This window comes from Bicyclus anynana, chromosome 26 (genome assembly GCF_947172395.1).
Source record: "Bicyclus anynana chromosome 26, ilBicAnyn1.1, whole genome shotgun sequence".
Classification (NCBI taxonomy): Eukaryota; Metazoa; Arthropoda; class Insecta; order Lepidoptera; family Nymphalidae; genus Bicyclus; species Bicyclus anynana.
This window is the reverse complement of record NC_069108.1, coordinates 5,260,151-5,288,094: the sequence shown is the minus strand read 5'-3', so window position 1 is coordinate 5,288,094 and position 27,944 is coordinate 5,260,151. Positions and strand designations below refer to the sequence as shown.

The 27,944-nt window shown below is 38.3% G+C and overlaps 2 protein-coding genes across 2 annotated transcripts; one reads left to right on the top strand and one right to left on the bottom strand.

Moving 5' to 3' along the window:
• The first annotated feature begins 329 nt into the window (after positions 1–329).
• On the top strand, positions 330–16,165 carry LOC128199607 (phenoloxidase-activating factor 2-like). The gene is made up of 7 exons (XM_052889831.1): positions 330–497; positions 1,161–1,280; positions 7,273–7,355; positions 9,347–9,567; positions 14,065–14,231; positions 14,888–15,052; positions 15,978–16,165. The coding sequence occupies exons 2-7, from the start codon at positions 1,161–1,163 to the stop codon at positions 16,137–16,139; spliced, it is 918 nt and encodes a 305-aa protein (XP_052745791.1). The 5' UTR covers positions 330–497; the 3' UTR covers positions 16,140–16,165.
• LOC128199605 (zinc finger protein 613-like) lies at positions 16,154–27,944 on the bottom strand. Its single transcript, XM_052889825.1, has 6 exons — positions 27,688–27,944; positions 25,916–26,592; positions 24,879–25,059; positions 21,854–21,995; positions 20,578–21,115; positions 16,154–18,882 (listed from the first exon to the last, which is right to left on the bottom strand). Exons 1-5 carry the CDS (start codon positions 27,835–27,837, stop codon positions 20,928–20,930), a joined length of 1,338 nt encoding a protein of 445 aa, XP_052745785.1. The 5' UTR covers positions 27,838–27,944; the 3' UTR covers positions 16,154–18,882; positions 20,578–20,927.

The window sequence follows — 27,944 nt, the reverse complement described above, 5'->3', positions numbered from 1 at the left end:
ATATCACGTGTCTCAAACGGTGAAGGAAAAACATCGTGAGGAAACCTGCATATACCAGAGAATTTTCTCAATTCTCTGCGTGTGTGAAGTCTGCCAATCCGCATTGAACCAGCGTGATGGACTATTGGCCTAACCCCTCTCATTCTGAGAGGAATGAATCGAATATGTGTTAATAATGATGATGAAGAAGATATACCGCATAAAACGACTTTTTTGCAAGAAACCTTTCGATTCGACTACGGATCTTGTAAAACCACTTCGGGCACATCCCTAAACTATAAATAACTAAGTTATACTTAAAGTATCGCGAGCTTATAACCAGTATGAGGAAAATGTCTGACTCGTGCTGACTTTATGTGACTCTAGAGATAATATTATTATAATTAATAATTATCACATGCAATTGATTAGTTCAGTGATTAGTGGTTTAGATTGAAAAACATAAACAAATGTTTTAGAATATTATACATAACAGTGAAAATATTTATGTTAAAAAAGTGAGTATACCACCATAACCAGTAGTAGTAAAATTTACTAAGCTGTGTAATTCTTTGTTTTAATTTATATATTTTACTAGCTGACGGCGCGCGGTTTCACCCGCGTGGTTCCCGTTCCCGTAGGAATATGGGGATAATATGCCTATAGCTTTCCTCGATAAATGGGCTATCTAACACTAAAAGATTTTTTCAAATCGGACAAGTAGTTCCTGAGATTAACGCGTTCAATCAAACAAACAAACAAACACAAACAAGCTTTATAATATTAGTATAGATTCGTCATTCTATTGTATTGAGTGTTAATGTATATAAATAAATTTTGAGACCAGTAGACAAAGATGTTGTCATAGATTAGCGGACACCCGCGACTTCGTCCGCGTGGAAATCAATGTCAACTTGCAAGTTTTTTTATATTCTTTACATGTTAGCCCTTGACTACAATCTCACCCTCTGTAAGTGATGATGTATTTTGTGAGGAGGATGAAAATCCACACCCATTTCGGTTTCTACACAACGGTAACTAGCCACGGCCGAAGTCTTCCAATCAGATCGGCCAAGCCGGGGGTCGAACCCAGGACCTTCGTCTTTTAATTCACACACACCACCGCGCCACGGAGGTCGTAGTTAGTTGACTGCGAACTCACTTGTTAAGTGTTTTTTCAGATGGTCGTGTATATCATTCTGCTCACGTTGGTGACCACTCACCACTGTGTGGCTGCCACCGATAAACTCAACCATCCGTCACCAGATAAAGCTACAACTCTGACATACCCTCACATGCAGGTACCTAAAATCTCTTTTTTGTAATATCTAACCCTCGATGGAAAGGCCTATAACAAGATCCCCAAGACTGTGATGGACCTGCCAATGCATAAATTTAAGCAATGTGTTAAAAACATTTACTTAGTCGAGGGTACTACAACATTGAACAGTTCCTCAATGATAAAGTTGCTTGAAGGCCGTTGGATCAGCTTCCACCTTCACACAGGAAGTAAAACTATAAGAAATTGTAATTGTTATCAATTGTAAATTACAAGGTTGTATGATTTTTCAAAAGAGCAACTGTTGAGTTTCTTGCCGGTATCTTCTCAGCAGAACCTGCCTTCCAAACCGGTGGTAGAAACTTTACAAATAGTCAACTGACGTGTCAAAAGTGCTTGTAAACTGAGCCTACTTGAAATAAATGAATTTTGATTTTGAAGGTAGGAAAAGATAAATACAGATACTATACTAGCGGAAATAAATGTAAACTTTCACTACTTTAGGGGTTGAATTTTAAAAATTCTTGAATCACCTTATATTTCGTATTTTTTTCATGATTTATGAACCAATTTTTAAAACTGTAATTCTAAATGAAGGTGTAGTATATAACGAGTGTCAATTCATTGTGTCATCAGTAATAAACTAGCTACCGAGCAAGACTGTCTTTCACTCGCACCTTACCGATATACCAACTGGCGACGAGTCGTGTACATACCCGCGTTTAAAATAAAAAAATAAAAAATGAGTTCTTATCTCGGAAACTTAGCTTCTTTTGACTATAAAATTAATGAGTGGGAAGTGTTTCACAGTAAATTAACACAGTTTATAAAGTTAAATAAAATCTCTGATGATAGTCAAAGTGCAGTGTTATTGACACATCTCTCGGATGACTCATATCGGTTAATTCGAAATTTGGTGCACCCAAAGAAGCTCGAAGTATGTAGTTATACTGAGCTGGTAGAAGTGCTAAACCAGCATTTTACGCCAAAAAGGTCGACCTTCGCAGACAGGGCAAAATTCTACGAAGCAAGCAGATCGGACGGTGAGAGTATCGAAGAATGGGCGGCACGGCTAAGAGGGTTGGCCGTATATTGTGACTTCGGTGCTGAGCTGGACACGCTCCTGCGCGACCGTTTCGTTCTGGGCTTCCGAGCAGGGCCGGAGCGTGATAAACTCTTCGAATGTGATTCGAAAACCTTGACATTCGGACAAGCCTTGGAAGTGGCACAGAAGACGGCTTGTGCGCGACAGGCGCGCGTCGTCGTGAAAGAGGAGCCAGTATTTCGCGTCGGTGAGCAGCGGAAGGCTGGCCACGGCCAGGCTCAGGCCAAGCCAAGTCGATCGGAGGATAGCTCGAGTGTAATGCAGCGCTGTAGTGTGTGCGGGTTGCGATCCCATAGTGCCGATAAGTGCAGGTTCCGTAACCTGAAGTGCAGATCCTGTGGGGGAGGGCATTTAGTTAAAATGTGCAAAAATAAATCTAATGTGCATAACATCAGTGCACAATCGGAAGGGTGTGCCCAAGACCCTCTTGCAGGGAGGGATTGCAGGGAGTGTGACCTTTTTAACATGAGGTACGTAGACTATAAGCCCATATTATTAACAGTAAACGTGAACAATACTCAGTTACATATGGAATTAGACTCTGGTTCGGGTGTATCTGTGTTATCAGAGAATTTTTATTTAAAATATTTTAAGAATTCTAAACTACATAATGGTGATCTGCGAATGTGCGTATATACTGGTCATAAAATTACACCTTTAGGATATTTTATTAGTGAAATTACGTATAATAATAAAACAAATAAAATTAAATTTTATATTATTAAAAACGGGGGCCCCCCGTTACTAGGTCGTGATTTTATGGCTAAGTTTGGAATTTCTTTTGTATCGTCTAATAATAATAATTTAATTTGTAAAAGTAGGCCTACTGAAGATGTGCAGCGGTTGTTAAGTCAATACCCAGAGATTTGGAAGGATGATTTAGGATGTTTTAATAAGTTTGAAGTTGAATTGCACTTAAAAGATGATGCGAAACCGAAGTTTTTTAAGCCACGATCCGTTCCTTTCGCATTGAGAGACCAAGTTAACGCGGAACTCGATAGATTAGTTAAATTAGGAATTCTCAAGCCTGTTAACCACTCAGAGTATGCTACCCCGATAGTTCCAGTGCTAAAAGAAAACGGGAAATTAAGAATTGCTGGAGATTATTCATGTACATTAAATAAAGACCTAAAGATAGATAAATACCCCTTACCTAGGATCGAGGAGGTTTTTTCTAGACTAGGAGGGGGAGAGTGTTATTCGAAAATTGACCTAAGTAATGCTTATAATCAATTTAAATTATCGGAGTCATCTCAAAACCTTACGACTATCAATTCTGAAAAAGGGATGTTCGCTTATACCCGTCTGGTTTACGGGCTAGCTAATGCCCCAGCAATATTCCAGAGAGCGATGGAAACATTATTAGCAGGGCTGGATGGAGTTAGCGTCTGGCTAGATGATGTTTGTATAACTGGACCAACAAGGGAAATTCATATGTCTAGACTTCATTCGGTTTTAAGTAGATTGCAAGACGCAGGTTTACGTTTGCAAAAAGACAAATGCGTTTTTTTCAAAAATAATGTGACGTACTTAGGGTACGTGATAGATAAGACAGGGTTAAAAACATGTCCTACGAAAGTCGAAGCGATACTCAAAGCGCCCGCGCCCGCGAACGTGCTCGGGGTCAAGCGTTTTTTGGGAGTCGTTAATTATTATAGGAAATTCATTCCGGGTGCGTCGGCGTTGCTAAGTCCACTGCATGAGTTATTACGCTCAGGCGCACAGTGGCATTGGAGCGAGCGGCAGCAAGCGGCATTCGAGAGCGTGAAGCGCGAGCTAGCTAGCGAGCGCGTCTTAGCACATTTCGACCCCGCCGCCCCCCTTCTCCTCACCGTGGATGCGGGGCCGTGTGGCTTGGGAGCAGTACTCGCTCACAGAGACGCCGAAGGCCGCGAGCGTCCTATTGCATTTGCGTCCCGTTCCTTAACGCAGAGCGAAAAGAACTATAGCCAAATACAGAAAGAGGCGACGGCTATAATTTTTGGTGTGAAATATTTTCATCAATATTTATATGGACGTCAGGAACCGTTTATACTGAAGACGGATCATAGGCCGTTACTATCTATTTTTGGTAAAAACAAAGGCATTTCTGTCACTGCAGCCTTACGTTTACAAAGATACGCAGTAATATTATCCGCTTATAATTATACAGTACAGTATATAGATGGCAAGAATAACCAAATCGCAGATTTCTTTTCTCGCTCACCCATATCGGTAACATTAGATAATGAACGAGAGGACGGTTACGCTAAATATTTCTTATTCTTCGAGTCGAACGCGGAACCGGTATTGTTCAGTGATATTAGACACGCGACCGCGGCGGACAAGGTACTGAAAACAGTAATGAAATACATGAGTAAAGGTTGGCCTAGGAAAATAAAGTGTAAATCAATATTGCCGTATTTCCTATGTAAAGGAGATCTAGAAGTGGTGGATGGCTGTTTATTACGGGGCCATAGAATAGTAATTCCGGTCGCCTACAGAGAAAGTATGTTAAAAGAACTACATTCATCTCATTTCGGCATAACAAAAACTAAAAATATGGCTCGCGGAAAAATGTGGTGGCCTCAGATCGACTCGCAAATCGAACGGATGGTGAACTCGTGTCAGACGTGCGCAGGCCTGCGCAGTGCGCCGCCGCGCGCGCCGCCGGCGCCGTGGCCTCGCCCGCCGGGGCCATGGCATCGAATCCACCTAGATTATTTTTCTATCGGCCAGTCAATTTATTTAATTGTCGTGGATGCATATTCTAAATGGTTAGAATGCATTTATATGGACCGGGGCACATCTACCGGTGCGCTTATTTTTAAGTTAAAAGAAATGTTCTCTAAATTTGGCGTTCCCGCTGTGCTAATCTCGGATAATGATGTTAAGATAAGTTCGGCGGAATTTCATAACTTTTGTAGAATGAACGGAATACAATATCTTACGTCACCGATCTATCATCCAGCTAGCAATGGACAGGCAGAGAACTCTGTAAAAACATGTAAAAAAATGATAAAATGCATTCTATCTGAAGGTAAATGCCAAAAACATGTCAATGAGAAACTCCTTAGTTTTCTTTTTAACTATAGAAATAGTGTACATTGCGCAACAGGGGCCACACCGGCTATGCTGATGATAGGTCGGAATTTAAGATCTAGATTGGATTTAATTTTACCGCCTAAGCAATTTGATAAACAAGACAAGCCAACATTAAATCAAAGTCGTAATTTTATTGTAGGTGAAACTGTTTGGGCTAAATGGTATATTGCGAAAAAAGGTATCTGGTGCGTGGGCGTAGTAAAAAAAATTATAGGATCGCGAATGTTACAAATTTACTTTGAAGATTATAAGACAAATTGTAACAGGCATATTGACCAGGTCAGAAAATATACTGGAAGTGATGTAAACTTAGATGATTGTCTACAAACGCCTCATAGTTCAGTTACGCCATTTTCACCGCATCCGTCAGTCCCCGCGCCGTCGCTTACTGAGCCACCGGCTTCTGGACCGGCATCTCCGCCCCCTCCTGACATTGCTGTGGTGGAGGAGAGGGACTTGCAGGTTCAGACAGGCAGTAGTCCTTCTGCCGCTGAAAATGAAGGACAAGACCTTACGGACCAAAGAGAAACGGTTGGCGAAAAAGGGGCGGAGCCTGGGGAAGACGGTGAAAACAAGTTGTACGTACCAGGTTCCGATTTAGTTAATGAGCCAATTAGTTCTGACAGTTCTAATCCCGATGTCTGGCGATCTACTCGTAGAAGAGTTAGAAAACGTATAGATTATAGGCAGTATTTTAAGTAAGTAAACAAAAAAAAATACCCGTTGTGTATATATTGTTCCAGGTTTCCAAACTAGTGTTGGAGGGATGTAGTATATAACGAGTGTCAATTCATTGTGTCATCAGTAATAAACTAGCTACCGAGCAAGACTGTCTTTCACTCGCACCTTACCGATATACCAGAAGGACTTTCCATACAAACTTTCAAACCCTATTTTACCACCTTCTATATTTATTTTAGGGCCAAAATATGGCCTATGTTCTACTCCAAAGGTCCTGTTTAGCTGTGAAAAGGTAACAGACAGACAGACATACTTTAGCATTTATATTACTAGCGGACGCCCGTCCGCGTGGAATTTAGTTTTTCACAAATCCCTCAGGAACCATGGATTTTTCCGGGATAAAAAGTAGCCTATGTGTTAATCCAGGCTGTAATATATCTCAATACCAAATTTCAGCTAAATCGGTTCAGTAGTCGAGGCGTGAAAGAGTAACAAACATTCATATCATCAAAATCATCAGTTTTCGCAAATCTCGGGAAACCATGGATTTTTTCGGGATAAAAAGTTGCCTATGTGTCAATCCAGATTAAAATCTATTTCCATTCCAAATTTCAGCCAAATCGCTTCAGTAGTAGCGGCGTTAAAGAGTAACAAACATCCAAACATACATCCATATTAACTTCCGCGTTTATAATATTAGTAGGATATAATTAGTATAAATAGTTCGCTAATCGATAATAACTCGAAACATGAACGATTTACATAAAAAAAAATTTCAACCCCTTTTTAACCATAATTTAGGGGTAGAATTATGAAGAAAACTCAGTATTCCAGGACCTCGTTATCTAAAACCACATATATTAACCACTGATACATCGAGGCAGCTAATAAGTCTGTATAGCTTGACAAGTTGACACTCCCATGACATACGGGCGACGGGGGGAAAGACTGCGATATGAAATCGTGCGCGGAGAAGTGAAGTGCAAGTGGATTTTTCATTCATCGCTACACGCCCCCCGGCCCGCGCGCACCATCTGGAATGTTACGAACGAACTTGCCAAATTATAGTAAAATAACACAACTTTGTTTAGGTATACGCTATTACCAACCGTTTCTATAAAAAAGTTCTAATTTATTTTTTCAGAAGAAGAATGATTTTACCAGAGTTGAGCCCACGGCCACTTGTGGGATGCGTGAGAATGGGAAAACACCCTGGCTGGTCATCATGTAAGCTTACAATTATATTAATAAACTAGCTGATGCCGCGCGGTTTCACCCGCATGGTTCCCGTTCCCGTGGGAATACCGGGATAATATATAGTCTATAGCCTTCCTCGATAAATGGGCTATCTAACACTGAAAGAATTTTTCAAATCGGACCAGTAGTTCCTGAGATTAGCGCGTTCAATCAAACAAACAAACAAACAAACAAACAAACTCTTCAGCTTTAGATTAATTTATTTCAAACTACCGGTTGCCCGCGACTTCGTCCGCCCTTAGACCTCTTTAATCCATCCCTTACAGTAGTATCGCTGTAAAAATGGAGTAACTTCTCCCGTTTTCCCAACATTTCCCTTCACTGCTCTGCTCCTTTTGATCGTAGCGTGATGAAAAGTATACTATAACCTGCCCAGGAGTACTTATGAAGAATAATTGTACTAAGTTTCGTTAAAATCCGTCGAGTAGTTCTTGTTTTTATATCAAACATACAGACAAAAATTTTATTGTTTGCAATTTTGGCATCAGTATCGATCACTAATCACCCCCTGATAGTTATTTTGGAAATATATTTCATGTACAGAATTGACCTCTCTACAGATTTATTTTTCTACTATATAAAAATAAGTCGGGTTTTCCTTCCTGACGCTATAACTCCAGAACGTACGAACCAATTTCCACGGTTTTGCATTCGTTGGAAAGGTCTCGGGCTCCGTGAGATTTATAGCAAAGAAAATTCAGGAAAAGTAAAGGAAGGGTAGGGGTAGGGTAGGAGTAGGGAAGGGGTAGGGTAGGGTTGGGGTAGTTGAAAGTTTAAATCGAGTTTCACGCGGACGAAGTCGCGGGCGTCCGCTAGTTATAAGTATAGATAACTGTTGGATCAATGATCACTTCTAAACAAGAAGATAATAATTATGAGTGCTTCAGACCCATAGATAAGTACCATAGATAGAAGTTCAGACCACACGACATGAAGTAATTAGTAAAACTTCTTTCAAAATTAAATATGAAAAATAAACTAGAAACCTAGTTATCGGTTAGTAGCGCCATCTCGTATCGAACTTACTTTACTCCACAAACATCTACTAGTTAGTTCACAGTTATGCCGTTAAAAACAAAACCGATTCGGCGCTAGCTTGTATTGTGTCGTAGTTTATCAGTGTTACTACAGATGGCGCTTTTTGATTACATTTTTTAATAACACTTTTACCAGCTTCCTCATACATTTTGAAGCTTACTCGTAAATCCAGCGTGCGTAAAAGATTAAAGAAGGTTTACTTAAATAAATTAAATTAAATTAAAATATCATCATCCTCCACTGGACTGAGGACATCAAGCACTGCAAAAAGCCGTTGGATACTCGCGGCTCGAGACCGTTTTGTTCTGAAAAACATGCAAGTACCTATGCATAGACTATGTAGAGGACGTACATACACCAGAATGCCCTAGATAGTTTTATACATCGTGTTCTGAAAATTACCAACCATCTGGTCAGAAATACGATCTACTACAACCACAAAATTATTCAAAACTAACTTGATGCCGCTTAAGAGCGCGCAGCGCGTCGGTACGATATGCATAAAATTCGAAGTGCGAACGAGACGCTGAATTATGACTTTCACGTGAGTGAAAAGCACGGAGCGATTGACGCGCGACGCAAATTTTATGACGTGAGCGCCAAAACCATTTTGCAAGTAAATTAAACAAAATGGCCACGTTCAAAAATTTAAGAAAATAAGTTTGCTTTTTCTGAGATTGAAAGCAAAATGTGAGCAAAACATGTATTTTTCAAAAAAATAAACTATCGAGAAAAGTTTTACAATTTGTGTATTTTGTATAGTCATAACGAAGCTAACACTTTGAAATATCATTAACCCAAATATCAGGCTCCTAACTTTTCCAGAATCAGAGATCCAGAACCATTTGTAACCACTAAATTATATATAGCACACCCTTAATTTAGTTACTCTGGATCGACAATCGATCTTCTTCCTATTTCAGAAAAGACTTATCGAAGTCTCAAAATACTAGCACCGCCATCCTCCAAGGCAGTATAGGTGGAGGCACTCTCATCCACCCCAGCGTGGTGCTCTGTGCAGCACACTCCGCCCAGAGCCCCGCCCCGCAGCTGCAAGTGCTGACCGGCCTCGCTGGAGGAGCCGGAGACAATGTGCAGACGTGGGGTGTCATTGAAACTGTGTTACATGAAAACTTTAATCCAAGTGAGATATCATTCGCCATTTTTTAACTCTAATCCGTATTATTAAAGCAGCTAACTTGAGGGACTTTTTGTAACTTTTTCCGGGTGGGGGGAGTGAAGTTTAGTCGCCTACCAAAATTACATAAAACTTAGGTTCAAAGTCACATTAAGTCACAGTCTTTGCAAATTACACTAATTTTAAAAAAATTTAATAAAAAAAATTTAATCGACTTCCAACTCAAAAATTAACCTAAACTAAAAAGCAAAAAATAACATCTTACCTATGTGCTATCTTCTGATCAGTTTGAAGGCGGTGCCAAGCCAGTGATGTTTTAATTTAAGCCCTTTAAATTACAAAATTTCTGTGGTTCTTTCAGAAACGGCTTTAATTAAAACATGACACTGGATTGGCACCGCCTTCAAACTGATCAGAAGGTAGCACATAGGTAAGATGTTATTTTTTGCTTTTTAGTTTAGGTTAATTTTTTAGTTGGAAGTCGGTTAAATTTTTTTTATTAAAATTTTTATTTTTAAATTTTTAGTGTTAGCACACCTACTGAGTGTGAACAAAAATTAATAAGCAATTAGTTAAAACGTTATTTTCTTATGATAAGTATCTAAGTCCTACAATCTCAATTTTAAAAATACTACCTAACTACTCATATACAAAATTTTACTCCCCCTTTATCCACACGTAATATGAATATTCAGAAAATCGTGAAAGGTGACTGTCCTCCGTCTTCATCACCAGACCCCCTATGCAGTCACATTCTCATCAATACAAAATTATCAAGTCAAAACACAAGGTAGCTACTGTGAACCGTTGAGGAGTTCCCTTAACTATCCTTCGTTTTCATCACCAGACCCCTAATACAGTCACAACCCATCTAGGTGGAAAGTTCTCATCAATACAAATTTATCAAGTCCAAACAAGGTAGCTACTGCGAACCGTTGAGGAGTTCTCCTAACTGTCATTCGTCTTCATCATCAGACCCTTAATACAGTCACAACCCATCTAGGTGGAAAGTTCTCATCAATACAAATAAATCAAGCCCAAACAAAAGGTACCTGCTGTAAATCGTTGACGAGTTCCATCGTCTGTGTTTCGACTCCATCATCAAACCAACTCCAAACCTTCATAAAAATGTAGTGGTTTAAAATACCTTATGGAAACACTAACAAACGCACAAGCCGTCCCTACAATTTTCGAAAGTTCCCCTCGATTTCTCCAGGATGCCATCATCAGATCCTGACCTGAAAAAAATGGGACCACCCTGGAATGAAACCCTTTAAAACAAAAAAAGAATTTTCAAAATCGGTCCACAAATGACGGAATTATCGCTGGACATACATAAAAAAAAAAAAAAAAAAACATACATACAGCCGAACGTAGAACCTCCTCCTTTTTGGAAGTCGGTTAAAAATCAAAACCATTTAATAACTCTCGCTCGCGTCTCTCCCGCTCTTACGCCTTATGTATTCTGTAGAGAGAAAAGAGAGAAAGAAATCACGCGATACGCTTGCCGCGCGCAACGCGTATATACTCGAAATTTACTTAGATGACTTTTTAACACAACAATAATGGCCGACTATGAATCAAAGACAATCAGTAGGGTTGAGAAGTTAACGGCGGGCATCGGAACGATATCAAGTAGGTATCGTTATAACTGAAATACCTAAACTAAAACATCCGTTACTATACAACGTTATCTTAAAAGGGAACGTATACTAACGTTTGTCGGTTGTGTGCATTTTAAGAAATTAAATATCACGTGTCACAAACGGTGAACGGTGCACGGTTTATGCCTATGGGTACGCGTGGTTAAGAAATGGGGTAATCTTTTTTTATTATTATTATAAATATACTTAAACAATACACATCACTATCTAGCCCCAAAGTAAGCATACAGAGTAGCTTGTGTTATGGGTGCTAAGATAGTTGATATTATAGTATTAATATACAATTATATACTACATATAAATACTTATATACACTCATGTTCATCACACAAATATTTTCCAGTTGTGGGAATCGAACCCACAGCCGTGGATGCAAAAAGCAGGGTCACTACCCACTGCGTCACGCGGCCGTCTCTTTCTTTAATCTTTTGGGGACGTACTAACGTCCAAGATTTGCTTATACTTCAAAAAAGTGTGCACGTATCCACGTACATACTGGGTGTAAGGGACATGATACCGAAAACTGCGTGAAGAGGTTAAATTTAGTTTCCACAACGATATTTTAAATAACAATTACGTGGGAAATGAGAAAATTCAGATTTTGAAAATTTTGAGCACGCAATGTACAGCGAACAATGCGATAACAACGCTCCGCAATCTACTGTGTACGTACGAGTAGGTACGTACGCATCGACAGCAAATCGGCTGGCTACACTTACCTATCTAATACCTATTTTTTATACTTTACAAGTTTTTAACTAGGTACAGGTAATTAACTTACTTCAGGTTGTTTCTCGTTTACGAGACGTTCTGTCGTCATAGTAGGTACAATATTCATGAGTACTGAATTGATTTGATCTAAGCATTTCAAGACTTCTCAGTCAACACACACAAACACACACAATTCAAACGACACAATTGTATGAGTATTCGTTACAGAAAATCACTACTAACATAACATAGAACATACACAAAGGTTTTTGAATTTTGGTTTGTTTGTCAACAGACCGCCGAACACGAACTAAAGAAAAAATAGCGTAGCGTCTAGCGAAAGGACCTAAAGTTTCAATATTTTGAAAATACCTATTAACCACGCCACGCAGCTTAGGTTAGAGAGAGATAGCAATTATTTTCCTCGGCACCGGCGGCGGTCGGCAATACAACGTCGCGCAGTTTGTTTGTGACTTTGTATAGATAGATACCTATTAGTCGTGACCTGCCTATTTGACCTCTTGGAAAACAGCTGATCGCGCGCATTTTGCAAATTAAATTTACATTGCTAGTTTTTGTTAAAATCTTGATTTGACGATTTTTATTAAAAATCGTATTGAGATAATGTTATCCATACCAGTGTTTGAATAATGCTACTATTCGTAAGATATCTTTTACGCTATAGAATAACGTGAGCATATGTATTGTATAACATTTTTATTAAAAAACTATTTTTTAAAATAAAATGATTATAAAATATTTCATTTTCCCATCTTTAAACTAACAACATATCAATTATTAAAGAATCATTCATTATCATTTATCGATAAGTTAACGCTCGATGTTATTTACCCATCCTTGCTTTTCATAGACAATCTAGCGTTACGAAATGTCAAATTGCCGTAATCGTAGTTAAGCTGTGCAAATTAATCTCGTTGTGATTTTGTTTTTCAGAAAATAAATGTGAATAAATCGTAAATTCGGTGTAGTTTTTGGTGTAATTCGTACTGTACGCGTATAATAAAGGATTTAGACACTTTGTTCTTTAGAAATAACGTATAACGTAAGTGAAATATGTGATTTTAGTGACAAGACGGGTTTGTTTTGGTGATTAGACTTCTAAGAAAATTTTTGGTATAGATGCAGCGCTTTTCAACGTGCGCGCGTGTGGGTGTTGACTGTTGTGTATGTGTGTGTCGTGTGGTAGAAAATGCGGGACATGCGGGACGAATCCAACGTTTTACGGGATTATTTTACTAATTACTAGCGAACGCCCTCCGTGGCGCAGTGGTATGCGCGGTGGATTTATAAAACGGAGGTCCTGGGTTCGATCCCCGGCTGGGCAGATTGAGATTTTCTTAATTTGTCCAGGTCTGGCTGGTGGGAGGCTTCGGCCGTGGCTAGTTACCACCCTACCGAGAAAGACGTACCGCCGAGCGATTTAGCGTTCCGGTACGATGCCGTGTAGAAACCGAAAGGCGCGTGGATTTTCATCCTCCTCCTAACAAGTTAGCCCGCTTCCATCTTAGACTGCATCATCACTTACCATCAGGTGAGATTGTAGTCAAGGGCTAACTTGTAAAGAATATAAAAAAACAAAATTTTAATAAAAAAAATTCAACCGACTTCCAACTCAAAAATTAACCTAAACTAAAAAGCAAAAAATAACATCTTACCTATGTGCTACCTTCTGATCAGTTTGAAGGCGGTGTCAAGCCAGTGATGTTTTAATTTAAGCCGTTTAAATTACAAAATTTCTGTGGTTCTTTCAGAAACGGCTTTAATTAAATCATGACACTGGATTGGCACCGCCTTCGTAATTACATAAATACATAAATACATACATTACATAAATACATACATACAAGATAAGTGTATTGTGGCAAATAAAGTTCAATTCATTTCATTTCACGCGCGAAAAACATAACCCTTCTTGCAGTCGGGTAAAAAGAAAAAAAAAAACATTGAAGCTGTATTATTTTTTTCTTTATTATTTATTGTCTGTAACCAACAAGCTAACAAGAAATTTGAAAACAAGAAAAAAAAATGATAATTTTTTTCAATCTTTACTAATTTGAAAAAAAATATATTAAATTTTAGAACGTTAATCAATTCAACACAATTTCAGTGAACGCACACAACGATATCGCGCTGCTGTTCTTGTCGGAGCCGATGAAGCTTTCGCGTAGCTTGGGAGTCGCTTGCCTGCCGCCTGCCGACGCGGCGCCGCCCGCGCGCTGCGAGGCGTACGAATGGTCACAGACCGGTACCGGCGGGCACAGAGGCGTCAAAACGGTAAGATAATAAATAAATAATTTGATTTAGTTAAAAAAAATAGCAAAACAATTCAAAGAAAAGAAACATTGTCATAAAAGTGAAAAATTTGAAAAACCCCTTTTGAAAATTTTTGAGAAAAATTTGCGCTTTTATTTGTAGACATTCGGTTACTCTGTTCCACTTTCATCCCTTACAACTTTTAAACGGCTCAACCGATTTTTTCTTTATCTTTTATCTATGGATTTTATAATGGATAATGTTACTAGGTACACAAAATCATTTGAAACTTCGTTACATTAGAGCTTTTATATATACAGATACACTAGTTTTGTTTATTATATCTATTAAAAATACCAAATAGTTATGATTTTACATGCATTCAAAGTTCGCATAAATATCGACTCCCGGTCACGATATTGTAGGTACGTGACGTCATCACACAACATTTGCTCACCTGTTGTAGACAATTTCGTAGTTCTGCCTTACCTACTGACGAAGTAATGGTTAAATATAATTTTTTTTTTGTGTTTTCAACACCATCAAATTTAAAAAGACAGATTGCAGCCTGTTTTTTTTTCAAACCGAACAGGCAAAGGTCGGTGACCATACAGCCTATTCAGAGTAATTTTCTCGTTAACTATGATAAGCGCTAAATCTCCAACTCTTCATCACAGGTGGATGTCCCGGTGCTGGATCACCAGGAGTGCCAGGAGAAGTACCGCAACACTCGCCTGGGCCGCTACTTCATCCTCGACCAGTCCTTCATGTGTGCAGGCGGCGAGCGGGGCAGGGACGTCTGCGCGGGGGACGGGGGCTTCCCCCTCGTGTGTCCGGCTCAGGTTAGTGGTGTGCACGAGGTTTACAACTAGGGTAGGCAGTAGGCACTGTACCAGTAGTACGAACACATGTTAATTTGGTCTTTATTGACAACCTGTTAACATCAAATCAACTGAGACGTGTCATCTATAATATACAGGATGTCCCGTGATTAATGGATAAAACGCAAATGGTAGATACACCAAGAGTAATTTTTATTTCATTTTTTTTTAATAACAATTCAATACAAATTACTACATTAGTAAATTCATGCAAGCAGATATTGTAGGAAATTTTGAAAGAAAATGTTGGAAACTTCACACTTTTTCTTATATTGAAAATTCAGCACCTCCCTTACATTTTTACCAGCAACTTTGTAAATACAAGTTTTACACCAATTTACAGTTTTATAAGTGTTCTAGTTTTTAAAATTATGGTACACTTCAGCTCCATACATTTTTTTTTACAAGACAATTTTTTTAATTGGGTCATCTTAATGAAATAAAAATAATTATTGCATTCAAAGCTTCTTGTACAAAACAAATAAAACATTATTCACAAAATAGTTTTAAAGTACATTGTTAATTTAATCCGTAATGTATAAAATAATCAAATCTTTATTACAGCATTGAAAAAACTGATTGAAGATTAAAATATTTGAAAATATTGAAAAGTCCGAAAAAAATAAATATGACTCGGTCACCTTAGGTATTTTTGAAACACTACAAATTAGTTTTAGATAATTAGGTGGTGTATCTACCATTTGCGTTTTATCCATCAATTACGGAACACCCTGTATATATTTACTATAATAAGATAACCGCGTAGGGTTGTCAGTGGGCATCAGATTACATTTTTTACCCAAAATGTCAATTTTGAGCGGTTTGTATTAATTATAGTGATTATAACCCAATAACAGATTGATAATAAATATTGTTTTTTTTTCAGAACGGACGCGTGGCTCAGTTTGGGATAGTAGTCTGGGACATCGAATGCGGTAACCATGGCAACCCGTCCGTATATGTCAACGTGACCAGATTCCGAGGATGGATCGACAGACAGATCGGCTCGAGAGGTCTCGACACTACCATCTATGCGTTAGAACAATGAATAAATACACAATATTTAAAAATAAACATCTTTTATTTTAAAGCCGACATTATACATAGAGATTCAAACATTTGAATCAATAAGATAACATGATTATCAATAAGTTACCTGATCGATGGTTTACTGTTGAATACCATCGAATAAAAAAATAATTCTGCAAATAAATAAATTGATTGTTTGATTGATTGATCTCCTATTAAAAAGTGGATGCACGATCAGCAAACAAAAAACATCCCCACTCAATGAGTGCCAAACACAACTTTTTGGCACTCAATTCAAGTCGCATTTGCAAATTCAACCTTAAACTCATTCGTTAAGGTTGAATTTGCTCTGAATTTAGGATTTTATTGAATACTAGCTGACGCCGCGCGGTTTCACCCGCGTGGTTCCCGTTTCCGTAGGTATACGGGGATAATATAAGGCATATGGTCTTCCTCGATAAATGGGCTATCTAACAATGAAAGAATTTTTCAAATCGAACCAATAGTTCCTGAGATAAGCGCGTTCAATCAAACAAACTCTTCAGCTTTAAAATATTAGTAATAGATTGGACTATATTTAAAAGCCTTTAGGTATAATTTTCTTTACCAATAATTCTAAAACTGTCAAAGCAAAATTGGCCAGTTTTTAAGTGAAATTTTCTACATGATTATGACATATTATAAGAGATCAATGGTTCCGGTTGAAGAATCAATACTTTTTACACACTATTTACAGTACAAATTTGATTTAATTAAAATAGAAATATTTATCTTTTAATAAACTAGAAGTTATATACCATTTTTTAACCGACTTCAAAAAGGAGGAGGTTATCAATTGGGTCGGTATTTTTTTTTTTTATGCCTCTTAACTACACAAACCGGCAATTATAAGGAGCTGTTTACACTACGAAAACGATTACAACAATGAAACATCGATTCTATAGCAACAGTTTATATAAACGCGTTAGATCGTTGATCTTATACTCTGACAGAGGGGTAACGGCTAACGAGTACTATACAGGGTGCTGGGGAGTATTTCCCATAACTTGAAGGTGTTGTCGAGTCGAGAATTTATTTAACTAAAAAAAATATTATTTTTATATTTTGATACAAAGTATTTCAAATAATTCCGACTATCCATGTAACACACGCCTTTATCTATCCTTGCATTCTAAAATACGTAAAACTTGGCTACGTCATAATTATATGGATGCGTCTATGGGACACATTTTAAGATCTATTTACAAAAGAAATATTATTGTCTACCTAGTTGTTTTAATTAGTTCTTAATAATTGTATTTAATAGTTTACGTAAAGTGTTGAACTGTGTGCGTGGCGGCACCTGAACTGGGTCTTAACTGAAAATCAGTGCTGCATACTTTTTTTATTGAAAGTATGCGGCAAAATGCTGAGTTGGGGCCTTTTTCTAGGTTGTGCCACATATTACAGGGCATTCTTTAGTGCTCCACTGTTTGAGTGGACAGTTAAGCCATATGTTATAATTTAGATTTTATGTGATATGTGGCATTACTTAAAAATAAAGATCTTTTTTTTTCTTTTTCTTTCTTTATTTACCCTGACAATATTAATTTTAGAACACATGTTCCTTGAACATTTTTAATTGATTTTCGCTAAAGAATATAACCCCAGAATGAACCAATAACGTCTAACGAGTCAGGTCCCTATATAGGGTGCTCGGGAGTATATCCCATAACTCTGGGGTTATATTTTCTACCGAAAAATAATTAAAAATGTTCTAACATTTATATTTTCAGGGTAAATAATATTTCTTTTGTAAATAGATCTTGTAATGTGTTCCTTATAATTACGATGTACCAAGTAAGTTTCACGTCTTTTAAAATGCAGGGAAAATATAAAGGCGTGTATTGACATGGACGGTCAGAATTATTTGAATGACTTTGTATGAAAACATAAAAAGTTTTTATTTTTTAGTTGAAAAAATATTAGTTATGCATATTATAATAGTAGGGGAGCCCGGGATGCTAAATTTGCAGTTACTCGAGCGTCATTGAGACCGATTACATTTGGTAGATTAAATTATAGGAAGAATAAATGGTTATTTACTTTTTCCGCTTTTAGCGGTGGAAAAAAAAACTACAGACTTTAAATACAATTTTTATTACTTTGGCTTACTGAAATTGTAAGAAAATTTTAGCGATTAATTAGGAGATTATTTCCTTAAAAATAAGTAAAAAATTAATCGCACTCGTACCTCGAGCACTAAAATATAAGGGTTTAATTTTGTAACTTTGAAACCCTCCCATTCCATTACGTTACGCTCAAATCGTCAGATTTTCGAAATGTGCAGTTTTTAGCTATCAACTCACCTACCTTATCTTAATCTGACGTACTGGTTGAGTATTTATGAAGTTAGTTTTTCATACTCGGTGGAGGTACTCGACAAAGTGTAAGGTATAGTCCCTTATGTTTATCTGCCGCGCTCGAGTAACTGCAAAAATCCCCTCTTCGGCTCCTCTACTATAAGTGGACTCGTCAACACCTTGAAGTTATGGGAAGAAACTCCCGAGCACTCTGTATAATTCGTCTGACGATACAGTTCTTCAAGGAAGTGCTACTCTGTGTGGTCAGGGTCATGGTCAGACGCATTTGTGCCCACGACCACGTTGATCTTCTGCGCTCCGCGCTTGAGTGGTGGTATCACGATCCCGTGCTGCTTCAGGAGATGGTTTTTCCACCCCCATCGCACGGCGAACTGCGTGTCGCATATGTCGCATTTGAAACTAGGGAGAAAAATAAAATTTGTCACTGTCATGTATGGCTTGGCAAAAAAGTGAGAAACGGAACTAACTTTTTTTCACTTGTTAGTGACAGAACCAAAAAATGTCCCCACTCGATGGGTGCCAAACACAACTTCTTGGCACTCAATTCAAAAAGTCGCATTTGCAAATTCAACCTTAAACTCAATACTTAAGGTTGAATTTGCTCTGCATTTGGGATTATATTGAATGTTGGACTATATTCAAAGGCTTTAGGTATAATTTTCTTTACCAATAATTCTGAAACTGTCAAAGCAAAATTAGCCAGTTTTTAAGTGAATTTTCTACATGATTGTTATAAGAGGTCAACGCTATGCAGTCTCAGACCAATTATGGTATAGACCTGCCTCGCTAGACGTTACTTTTCTGTCAAAGTATATGATCAACGATCTAATGCGATTATAAAAACTGTCTCTATAGAATCGATGTTAAATAGTTGTAATCGTGTTTGTCGGTTAAAGAGCTCCGTAAAAATTTCTTTTTGTGTAATTGAATTGTGTAAAAAACGTGCAAAAACTTCTAGTTTAGTACAAGATATATGCAAAATCTAAGCTCGTTTTCCTCAGAAAATGACAGACAATTTTGTTCGTGACTATGAGTGTGATACAGGTCCTTCTATAATTGGTCTGAGTATGCAGTCAAAAGTATCGGGACTATTTACGAAATTAATAGATTGTGGGAAATTATAGGCAGTGAACTAATATCATTGTGCACAAGATGAATATGACAATCCATAGCGGCACCCGCAAAGTTATATATCACGTTTATGTCTGGCAGAATAGTCTACTCGCCTGCTGTACAAAACCAAGAAGATTTTTTGCATATAGGCATAGGCCTAGAAACTCTAATCACATTTTTATTTGTGAAAATAATCTCGTAATTGTAATATTTTTATAATACAAAATTGTATTTTTATCTCGTCACCGCAAACGCCAATCATAAACTGCAACGTCATTCGCTACAAGACATCGGTTTGTGATTGGCGAGCGCCAATCACGCTGTTATCTCTATGAATGACGTCACTTGCTAATGTGTTGTGTTTCGGCGGCATAAATTTTACGTAGATATTTTTTTATTTATATTAAATTTTTTACTGGTTATTAATGACTGGACAAAATAAAATATAGCTTGTAACACTTCCATAATTCAGTTTAAACAGTATTTACAAGAGGCAACTAGTTTTGGTTTAAAGTTTTGGTTTCAAATAGGTCGAAACCAAAACTTTGTTATCGGATCTGGACAATTTATACCGAAGAACGGCTGACATGACATGTTTTGTATTTATTATAAACTAGCTGACGCCGCGCGGTTTCACCCGCGTGGTTCCCGTTCCTGTAGGAATACAGGGATAATATATAACCTATAGGCCTTCCTCGATAAATGGGCTATCTAACACTGAAATAATTTTTTAAATCGGACCAGTAATTCCAGAGATTAGCGCGTTCAATCAAACAAACTCTTCAGCTTTATAATATTAGTATAAATGTGAAAAATAAGTGTTTTCGTTATTTTCTCGGCTTTGAAAGTTTTGTTGTTATGGTTACGTTTACGTTTATCGTATTCGTGTTGCTATATTGGCCATGGTGGCGCCCCTGTTGATTTTTACTCTTTTTTGCCAAGCTATACGCGGTCATCTGACCATGTACGCACAGTTCTCACCGTTTGATCTTGTTGTGCGTGTCGAGGTGGTCGTTGAGGTCGGTGCTGGTGAAGAACGTCTTCCCGCAGACGTGGCACGCGTACCGCTTGAGCCGCTCGTGCACCTTGCGCCGGTGGTTCAGCAGGTTGGACGGCGTGTGGTACGCGGTCATCTGACCATGTACGCACAGTTCTCACCGTTTGATCTTGTTGTGCGTGTCGAGGTGGTCGTTGAGGTCGGTGCTGGTGAAGAACGTCTTCCCGCAGACGTGGCACGCGTACCGCTTGAGCCGCTCGTGCACCTTGCGCCGGTGGTTCAGCAGGTTGGAAGGCGTGTGGTACGCGGTCATCTGACCATGTACGCATAGTTCTCACCGTTTGATCTTGTTGTGCGTGTCGAGGTGGTCGTTGAGGTCGGTGCTGGTGAAGAACGTCTTCCCGCAGACGTGGCACGCGTACCGCTTGAGCCGCTCGTGCACCTTGCGCCGGTGGTTCAGCAGGTTGGACGGCGTGTGGTACGCGGACGGGCACTGCTCGCACTGGTACCTTCGGGGACCGGCTGTAGAACAGAACAAGTGTGCTGTAAGACCTCAGACCAATTACCATTGGACTTGTACCGCACTCAAATTCACCAACAAAATTGTTGTTTGTTTGTCGCTCGTCGTCAAAACTGTCGTTTTTTGAGGAGAACGATGTAAACTCGCACATCGAAAATATTTAACACCAATTAATATATTCTGTGTCACACTACACACACTGACATGACATGACTGACGTGAGTGACATGACTCGCTGACATGACATGACTGACGTGAGTGACATGACATGACTGACATGACATGACTGACATGTCATGACTGACATGACATGACTGACATGACTTACATGACATGACTGACATGACATAAGTGACATGGCTGACATGACATGATTGAGATGACATGACGGACATGATTCTTCTTTCCTGGACCTTATCCGCACTTGGCTACCAGGGGCTGGCCGTTGTACGTAGGTTCATTTGGTGCTGGTCCCCGCTGGAGTCACTCCAATCGGGCTCGCTCCAGAAGCTTAGCAGGCCGGCGAACGCCTCATGGAGTCTTGCTGGGGATCCAATGTATTAATGACGGACAAGACATGACGTGAGCGAGTGACATGACATGACGTGAGCGAGTGACATGACATGACGTGAGCGAGTGACATGACATACGCGAGCGAGTGACATGACATGCCGTGAGCGAGTGACGTGACATGACGTGAGCGAGTGACACGACATGACATGAGCGAGTGACATGCTCACCGGCGTGTATGCGCAGGTGGACGGCCAGCTGGTTCTTGACGGCGGTGCGGTAGTCGCAGTGGTCGCAGGCGAACGTGGGCGGCAGGTGCGAGCGCGCGTGCACGTAGTGGGCGGCGCGCCTCGCGAACGTCTTACCGCATACCTGGTCACAATACATTATATAATCTTTTTAACATAAAATTGCAACCGAAACAAAAGTATATAATGATTTATTTATTTTGCTATCATCCGCGAAAATTCGGCGAACCCATGCGACAACGTCACCCAGGTCCGACAAAATACTCTCTACATACGTTTCACCCCGAAACCGGAGCATCCTCAGGAGATGTTGACTCTACAACGTGCAATTGCAAAGTGTCTGCAAAAATGCGAGATAAATCGCTTATATTATGAGTATCTTGGCAACGCCCACCTCTTGCCCCACCTACTTTTTGGTCTATAAAAGACGAAGCAAAGGTCGAAAACGACACTTTGCAATTGCACGTTGTAGAGTCAACATCTCCTGAGGATGCTCCGGTTTCGGGGTGAAACGTACGTAGAGAGTATTTTGTCGGACCTGGGTGACGTTGTCGCATGGGTTCGCCGAATTTTCGCGGATGATAGCAAAATAAATAAATCATTATATAATCATGATGAACTTCCGCAAAGTAACGCCTGCTTCTATCCAATATTGAAACAAAAGTACTTAACCGATTTTCATGAAAATGTAATGAGACCAATCTGGAAGTATGCTCTTTCGAACGAAAAAATAATTTCTAAAATTGGTTAATAAATGACAAAGTTGTGAGGTAACAAACAATAAATTGAGTACCACCTCTTTTTTCGGTTAATTAATAAAAATAGTCTTTTTTTTTTCTCCTTTCTCTTATACTGTTACTCGGCAATCTGTCATTCGACATTGAGGTCGTTCGTCGTGTTGGTTAGAGGTTATGGGTCAGAAGGCTGTATTCTAGCTATTTTTCTTGGCTAGATTTTGAACACTGTTGCGTTTCAGTCTGCAAAAAAGCAGGCTGCCGTCTCCTTCTAGATTGTTTGCCAAGTCATTGACATGCATTGCTAGTCGCTCCTGATATAAAAAAAATAGTCTTTAACAACCTTTTTATTGGTCCAGTACAGGGCCAGTAAGTTATTAAGGTACAGAGTGAGAGTTGACCAGTTGATGGAATGAGTTATGCTCGACACGAAATTAATATTGTTCATATTAAATTTTATACGACTCGACTACCCCATTACACATCCAGCTCCAAGATTTTTTTTTTTGGCGTGTATTGGGGTGGTGTTCCCAGGGCCCGTCCATACGGCGAACGGAGCATAATAAAATGTTTTATTTAGCTGATTACAACACAAACATACAATATGAAATAAATAAAAAAAAAAACAATGAAAAAAATTAACACATGATTAAAGTAAGACAAAAGTTTACAAAATAGTGACTGCACACCTTGGGTAGTGGCTCTGCAGAGCTTTGCTCCCTGGCGTGCGGTCTCTTCTTATATCTAGACTAGCGGATGCCCGCGACTTCGTCCGCGTAAATTTCGATGTCAACTTTACTACTACCCCTACCCTACCCTACCCCTACCCTACCACTACCCCAACTCTACCCTACCCAACCCCTATATCTACCCTACCCCTACCCTACCCTACCCTACCCCTATAGAAAGCTACATTATTTGTGAGTGTCATAGGCTATGTTTGATCCCCATATTCACACGGGAACGGGAACTACGTAAATGAAAGCGCCGGGCGTCATATAGCGGAATTTCTGCGTCTTTTAGAAATTTTGTATTATCTCCGAAACTATTTAAGTAATTAACATACTGTAAAGGGCAAATCTTATCTCCATAATATCCTTGTGATTATTAAATAATTTATTTTAATAAGGATTAAAGTTTAGTTGTATAAATAATGACGTAAACCTAAGTATATAAAATTAATAATTTTTAAAACACAAAAGGTACTATATCTGCTAATATATAGAGGATAGATATATGGTGTCGCGGACTTTTTTGTAGAACTTTTAAAGATACATAAAGTCTCCATACATTAATTTCAATTTTACACAATAGTTAAGGCAGCGCATGCGAATAAGTCTGTTTAAGAGGATTTTCAGTCCGACCTGTATGACAAAAACTGTGATAACTCGGCTAATATATATGATACCAATATAAAATATAGCCTATAGCACTCCCCGATAATGTAGCATTCTACTGGTGAAAGAATTTTTAAAATCGAACCAGTAGTTCCGAAGATTACTCCATTTAAAAAATGTGACAAACTTACAAACTTTACCTCTTTATAATATTAGTATAGATTACACTTATGTTACAATTATTAAATCTACATTACTTACATTCATGTTAATCTATACAGATAATCATTAAGTTTCATCAGCTAAAAAGGTTACTGCCTCAGCATAATGCTGCAGTGTTTGCAACTGCAGCGCTGATTTTCAGGCGCAACCTTTGGTGGCGTCACGACGCGATAGGATAACGGTTGGATACCAATTTGACTAAATTAAATAATATAATACAGTAACTTAAAATATATAACTGGATAGGAAATATAACAAAAATAAATGAAAAGAAATAAAATCAAAAGGAATAAATTGTAAACAACCAAATCCTAATTTCCATAAAAAACATATACCTACTCTTTAACTTGCAGTAAATGAATTTTTTTAGGTACATTTCATTAAAATTTGAAAGCTAAGCATAGCAGTAAGGATAACGAAATTATGACATACATCCCCATTTTTTATTGTAGTCACCGGTTTTTTTTTTTTTTAAACGGTAAACGGTACTACACCTGATTTTCAATTGATCATCCCAGAGTATGATCAAGATCTTCGCGTTCCATTCTTACTCTACATTGGTATAGGTATCTGCACATTATTATGAGCAAACGGGAGAGGCGCCATAATTGTATCTCGCTCCATTTTAAAATTTACTTCGGGCCGGCGCTGGGTGTTTCAAACGCTGTTAAGTCTTACAATACAGTTGGATTTCCTCTTTCATAATAGTTGTACCTGACATGTGAAAGACGTCCTACGTTTATGCACCAGCTCCCTGTGCACACTGGCCTCTTGCTTGGTGGCAAACTTCATGTCGCACCACTTGCAGTATAATTTAATGCGCTTCAGTTTGCTGTTACTGTATGGACCGAACACAAATCTTTGTGTTACTTTGGTGTTACCTTCGTCTGATTCCCTGAAATATGAATAAATAGATATTATGGCCTTGTTATTTGTTTTTTCTGGGTTTATCAATAAAAGAATTATTTAAGCATTTGCATTATATGCATTTTGCATTTTGAGTGTAATGTAAATGTTTGATATACTGTTCTATTCTCATATGTTTACCTGGAATTAAATAAAAGGAAAATTTACAAGGTAGCAAAATGAAAATTAAAAATAAATACCAAACAACTTATGATGAGATGAATATCTTAGCATTCCATGGATTTACCGTGCAGGTGCCGAGTCCATCGTGTGGTAGAGAAATACTCCGAGCAGAGTCCAGGACTTGTGACTACAGGATGCAGGGTTAAGGATTCTTTGACGATCGATCAATATTCCCCTTTTCCGCTCGTGTTGTTCTCCTTGCCTAGCTAAACCTGGTAAGATCCTATAAGAGCAGCTTTGGATACTCGTTCTAATATAGAACTAGCTGCACTTCTAGAGAAGCAAGGTCTTTAAGCAAGTTATAGAGAGATTTTGCTGGTAATCCTCTTACACCTACTTCTACAGAGTACAGACTAATTACATAGCCATTTTTAGTTAGTTTATTTATTTTAGAATGTCCCAGAAAACTATTCAGACAAAAGTACCAGTTGTATTACTGAAAGGGGAGGGGAATATGTGGGTAAACTTTTTCATGCAGATGAGTTGTATGTGTCACCTAGTATTAATAGTAATGTAAGAAATAGTAGTCTGAGACGGATATGACGTCAGGTGGCGCGACTTCCGTAAAGAATGGGGCGTTAGAAAGGGGTACCGATCGGTTGGCGGAAACGACTTGCGATTTTTGGCGCTCTAAAGGTACATATTTTACATACATTACATACCTTTGAACACTACTGCTTTCTGTCCCAGATATCTCTATTTGTGAATTATCTTCATCTATATGGCTGCCTGGTTCATCCAGTAAATTATCTTGTTCACCAGGATCATATATGAAGTATGTCACATCTTCATTTTCATTTACATTAAAATTATTATCCATTACAATTTTCTCTATTTCCAATTCATTTGTATGGTCTATGTTAACAAAATTTTCTTTTGTACAATCTTCATTAACTAGGATTTGATTGTCACCAACCTGAACTTTGTCAATTTCAGACATCTCAACTTTTATTCCATTTTGCAGTGGTTTCATACAATCTCCGTCAACTAGCAATATATTTAGGCTTTCACTGTCATCAACCTCAATTTTGTTAATTTCAGGCATATCCACTTCTATTTCATTTTGGAGTAGATTCATACAATCTCCGTCAACTACAATTTTGTTTAGGTTTTCACTATCATCAACCTCAGCTTTGTTAATTTCAGGCACATCAACTTCTATTCCATTTTCCAGAGGACTTGTACATGTTTCAGGCTTGTCAATCTTTGTTCTGTTCTGAAGTAGATTACCGCATATTTTTTCAGCGATCATGCAAAGATTTTTGAACTTATATGCTACAGCGATGCTACTGAGACAGTCTTTGCATATTTGTGTTGGAAGTTTGCTGTCTTGATTTATCTGAACATAAAATATAATAAATCGTCATCGTTATCAACCCATATACTCGCTGCTGAGCTCCAGTCTCCTCTCAGAATTAGAGGGTATAGGCCAATAGTCCACCACGCTGGCCCAATGCGGATTGGCAGACTTCACACACGCAGAGAATTAAAAAATTTAGATTTAATTAGAATTAAAGAATTAAAAAAGAATTAAAAAATTCTCTGGTGTGCAGGTTTCCTCGCGATGTTTTTCCTTCACCGTTTGAGACACGTGATATTTAATTTCTTAAAATGCACACAACTGAAAAGTTGGAGGTGCATGCCCCGGACCGGATTTGAACCCATACCCTCCAGAATCGGAGGCAGAGGTCATATCCACTGGGCTCTTCATGTATATAATAAATACAATTATTTAAAAATGATTTGGTAGCCCAGTGGGTATGACCACAGCCTTTGATTCGAAGGGTATAGGTTCGAATTAGGTCTAGAAAAATCCATCTTAAAATGCACATCCAACTTTTCAGTTATGTGCATTTCAAGATATGCTGATTTTATGCATTTTATGAAACCTGCATATCTGAGTTTCTTAATTCTCTGTGTGTGTGAAGTCAGCAAATTCATATTGGGCTAGCGTGGTGGACTTACTCTTACTCTCCTCCTGAGAGGAAATTTGTGGTCAACAGTGCTGTTAATGAATGAATATATTTAGACAATACACACACGACGACGACAACCTCAGTGGTGCAGTGATAAGCGCAGTGGATTTACAAGATGGAGGTCCTGGGTTTGATCCCTGGCTGGATTTAGCATTCCGGTATGATGTTGTGTAGAAATCGAAAGGGGTGTAGATTTTCATCCTCCTACTACTAAGTTAGACCGCTTCCATCTCAGATTGCATCATCACTTACCAACAGGTGAGATTGTAGTCAAAGTTATAAAAATAATAAAAAAAAGTATGAAAAGTAAGCTTAATATATCCTGACCCAGGAATCGAACCCAGGACTTCGTGAACCACATAGGTTAATCACTGAATACGGCAGATAGCAAATACCATAAAATATAACACCAAAGAAAAACATAACCCTTTTTAAAGCAAATGGCAATGGCAACTTACCCTAATTCCAGTACAAAACTTAATACACTTTATTAACTTTTCGTTAATTAAATTACAACTGTTGTGGATATCTGGAGTCAAGCAAATTCTGCAGGAATTCGATCTAAACTGTTCTTCTAACTCCAAAATGTCTTTTTGTAGCTTATTCATTTCGAATACTATTAAAACCTTTAGACACCTATATTAAAACAAAGTACACTCTCGGGCTTATGTTTTAGAAATATATATCTCTCTACTAATAATAATAATCTCTCATA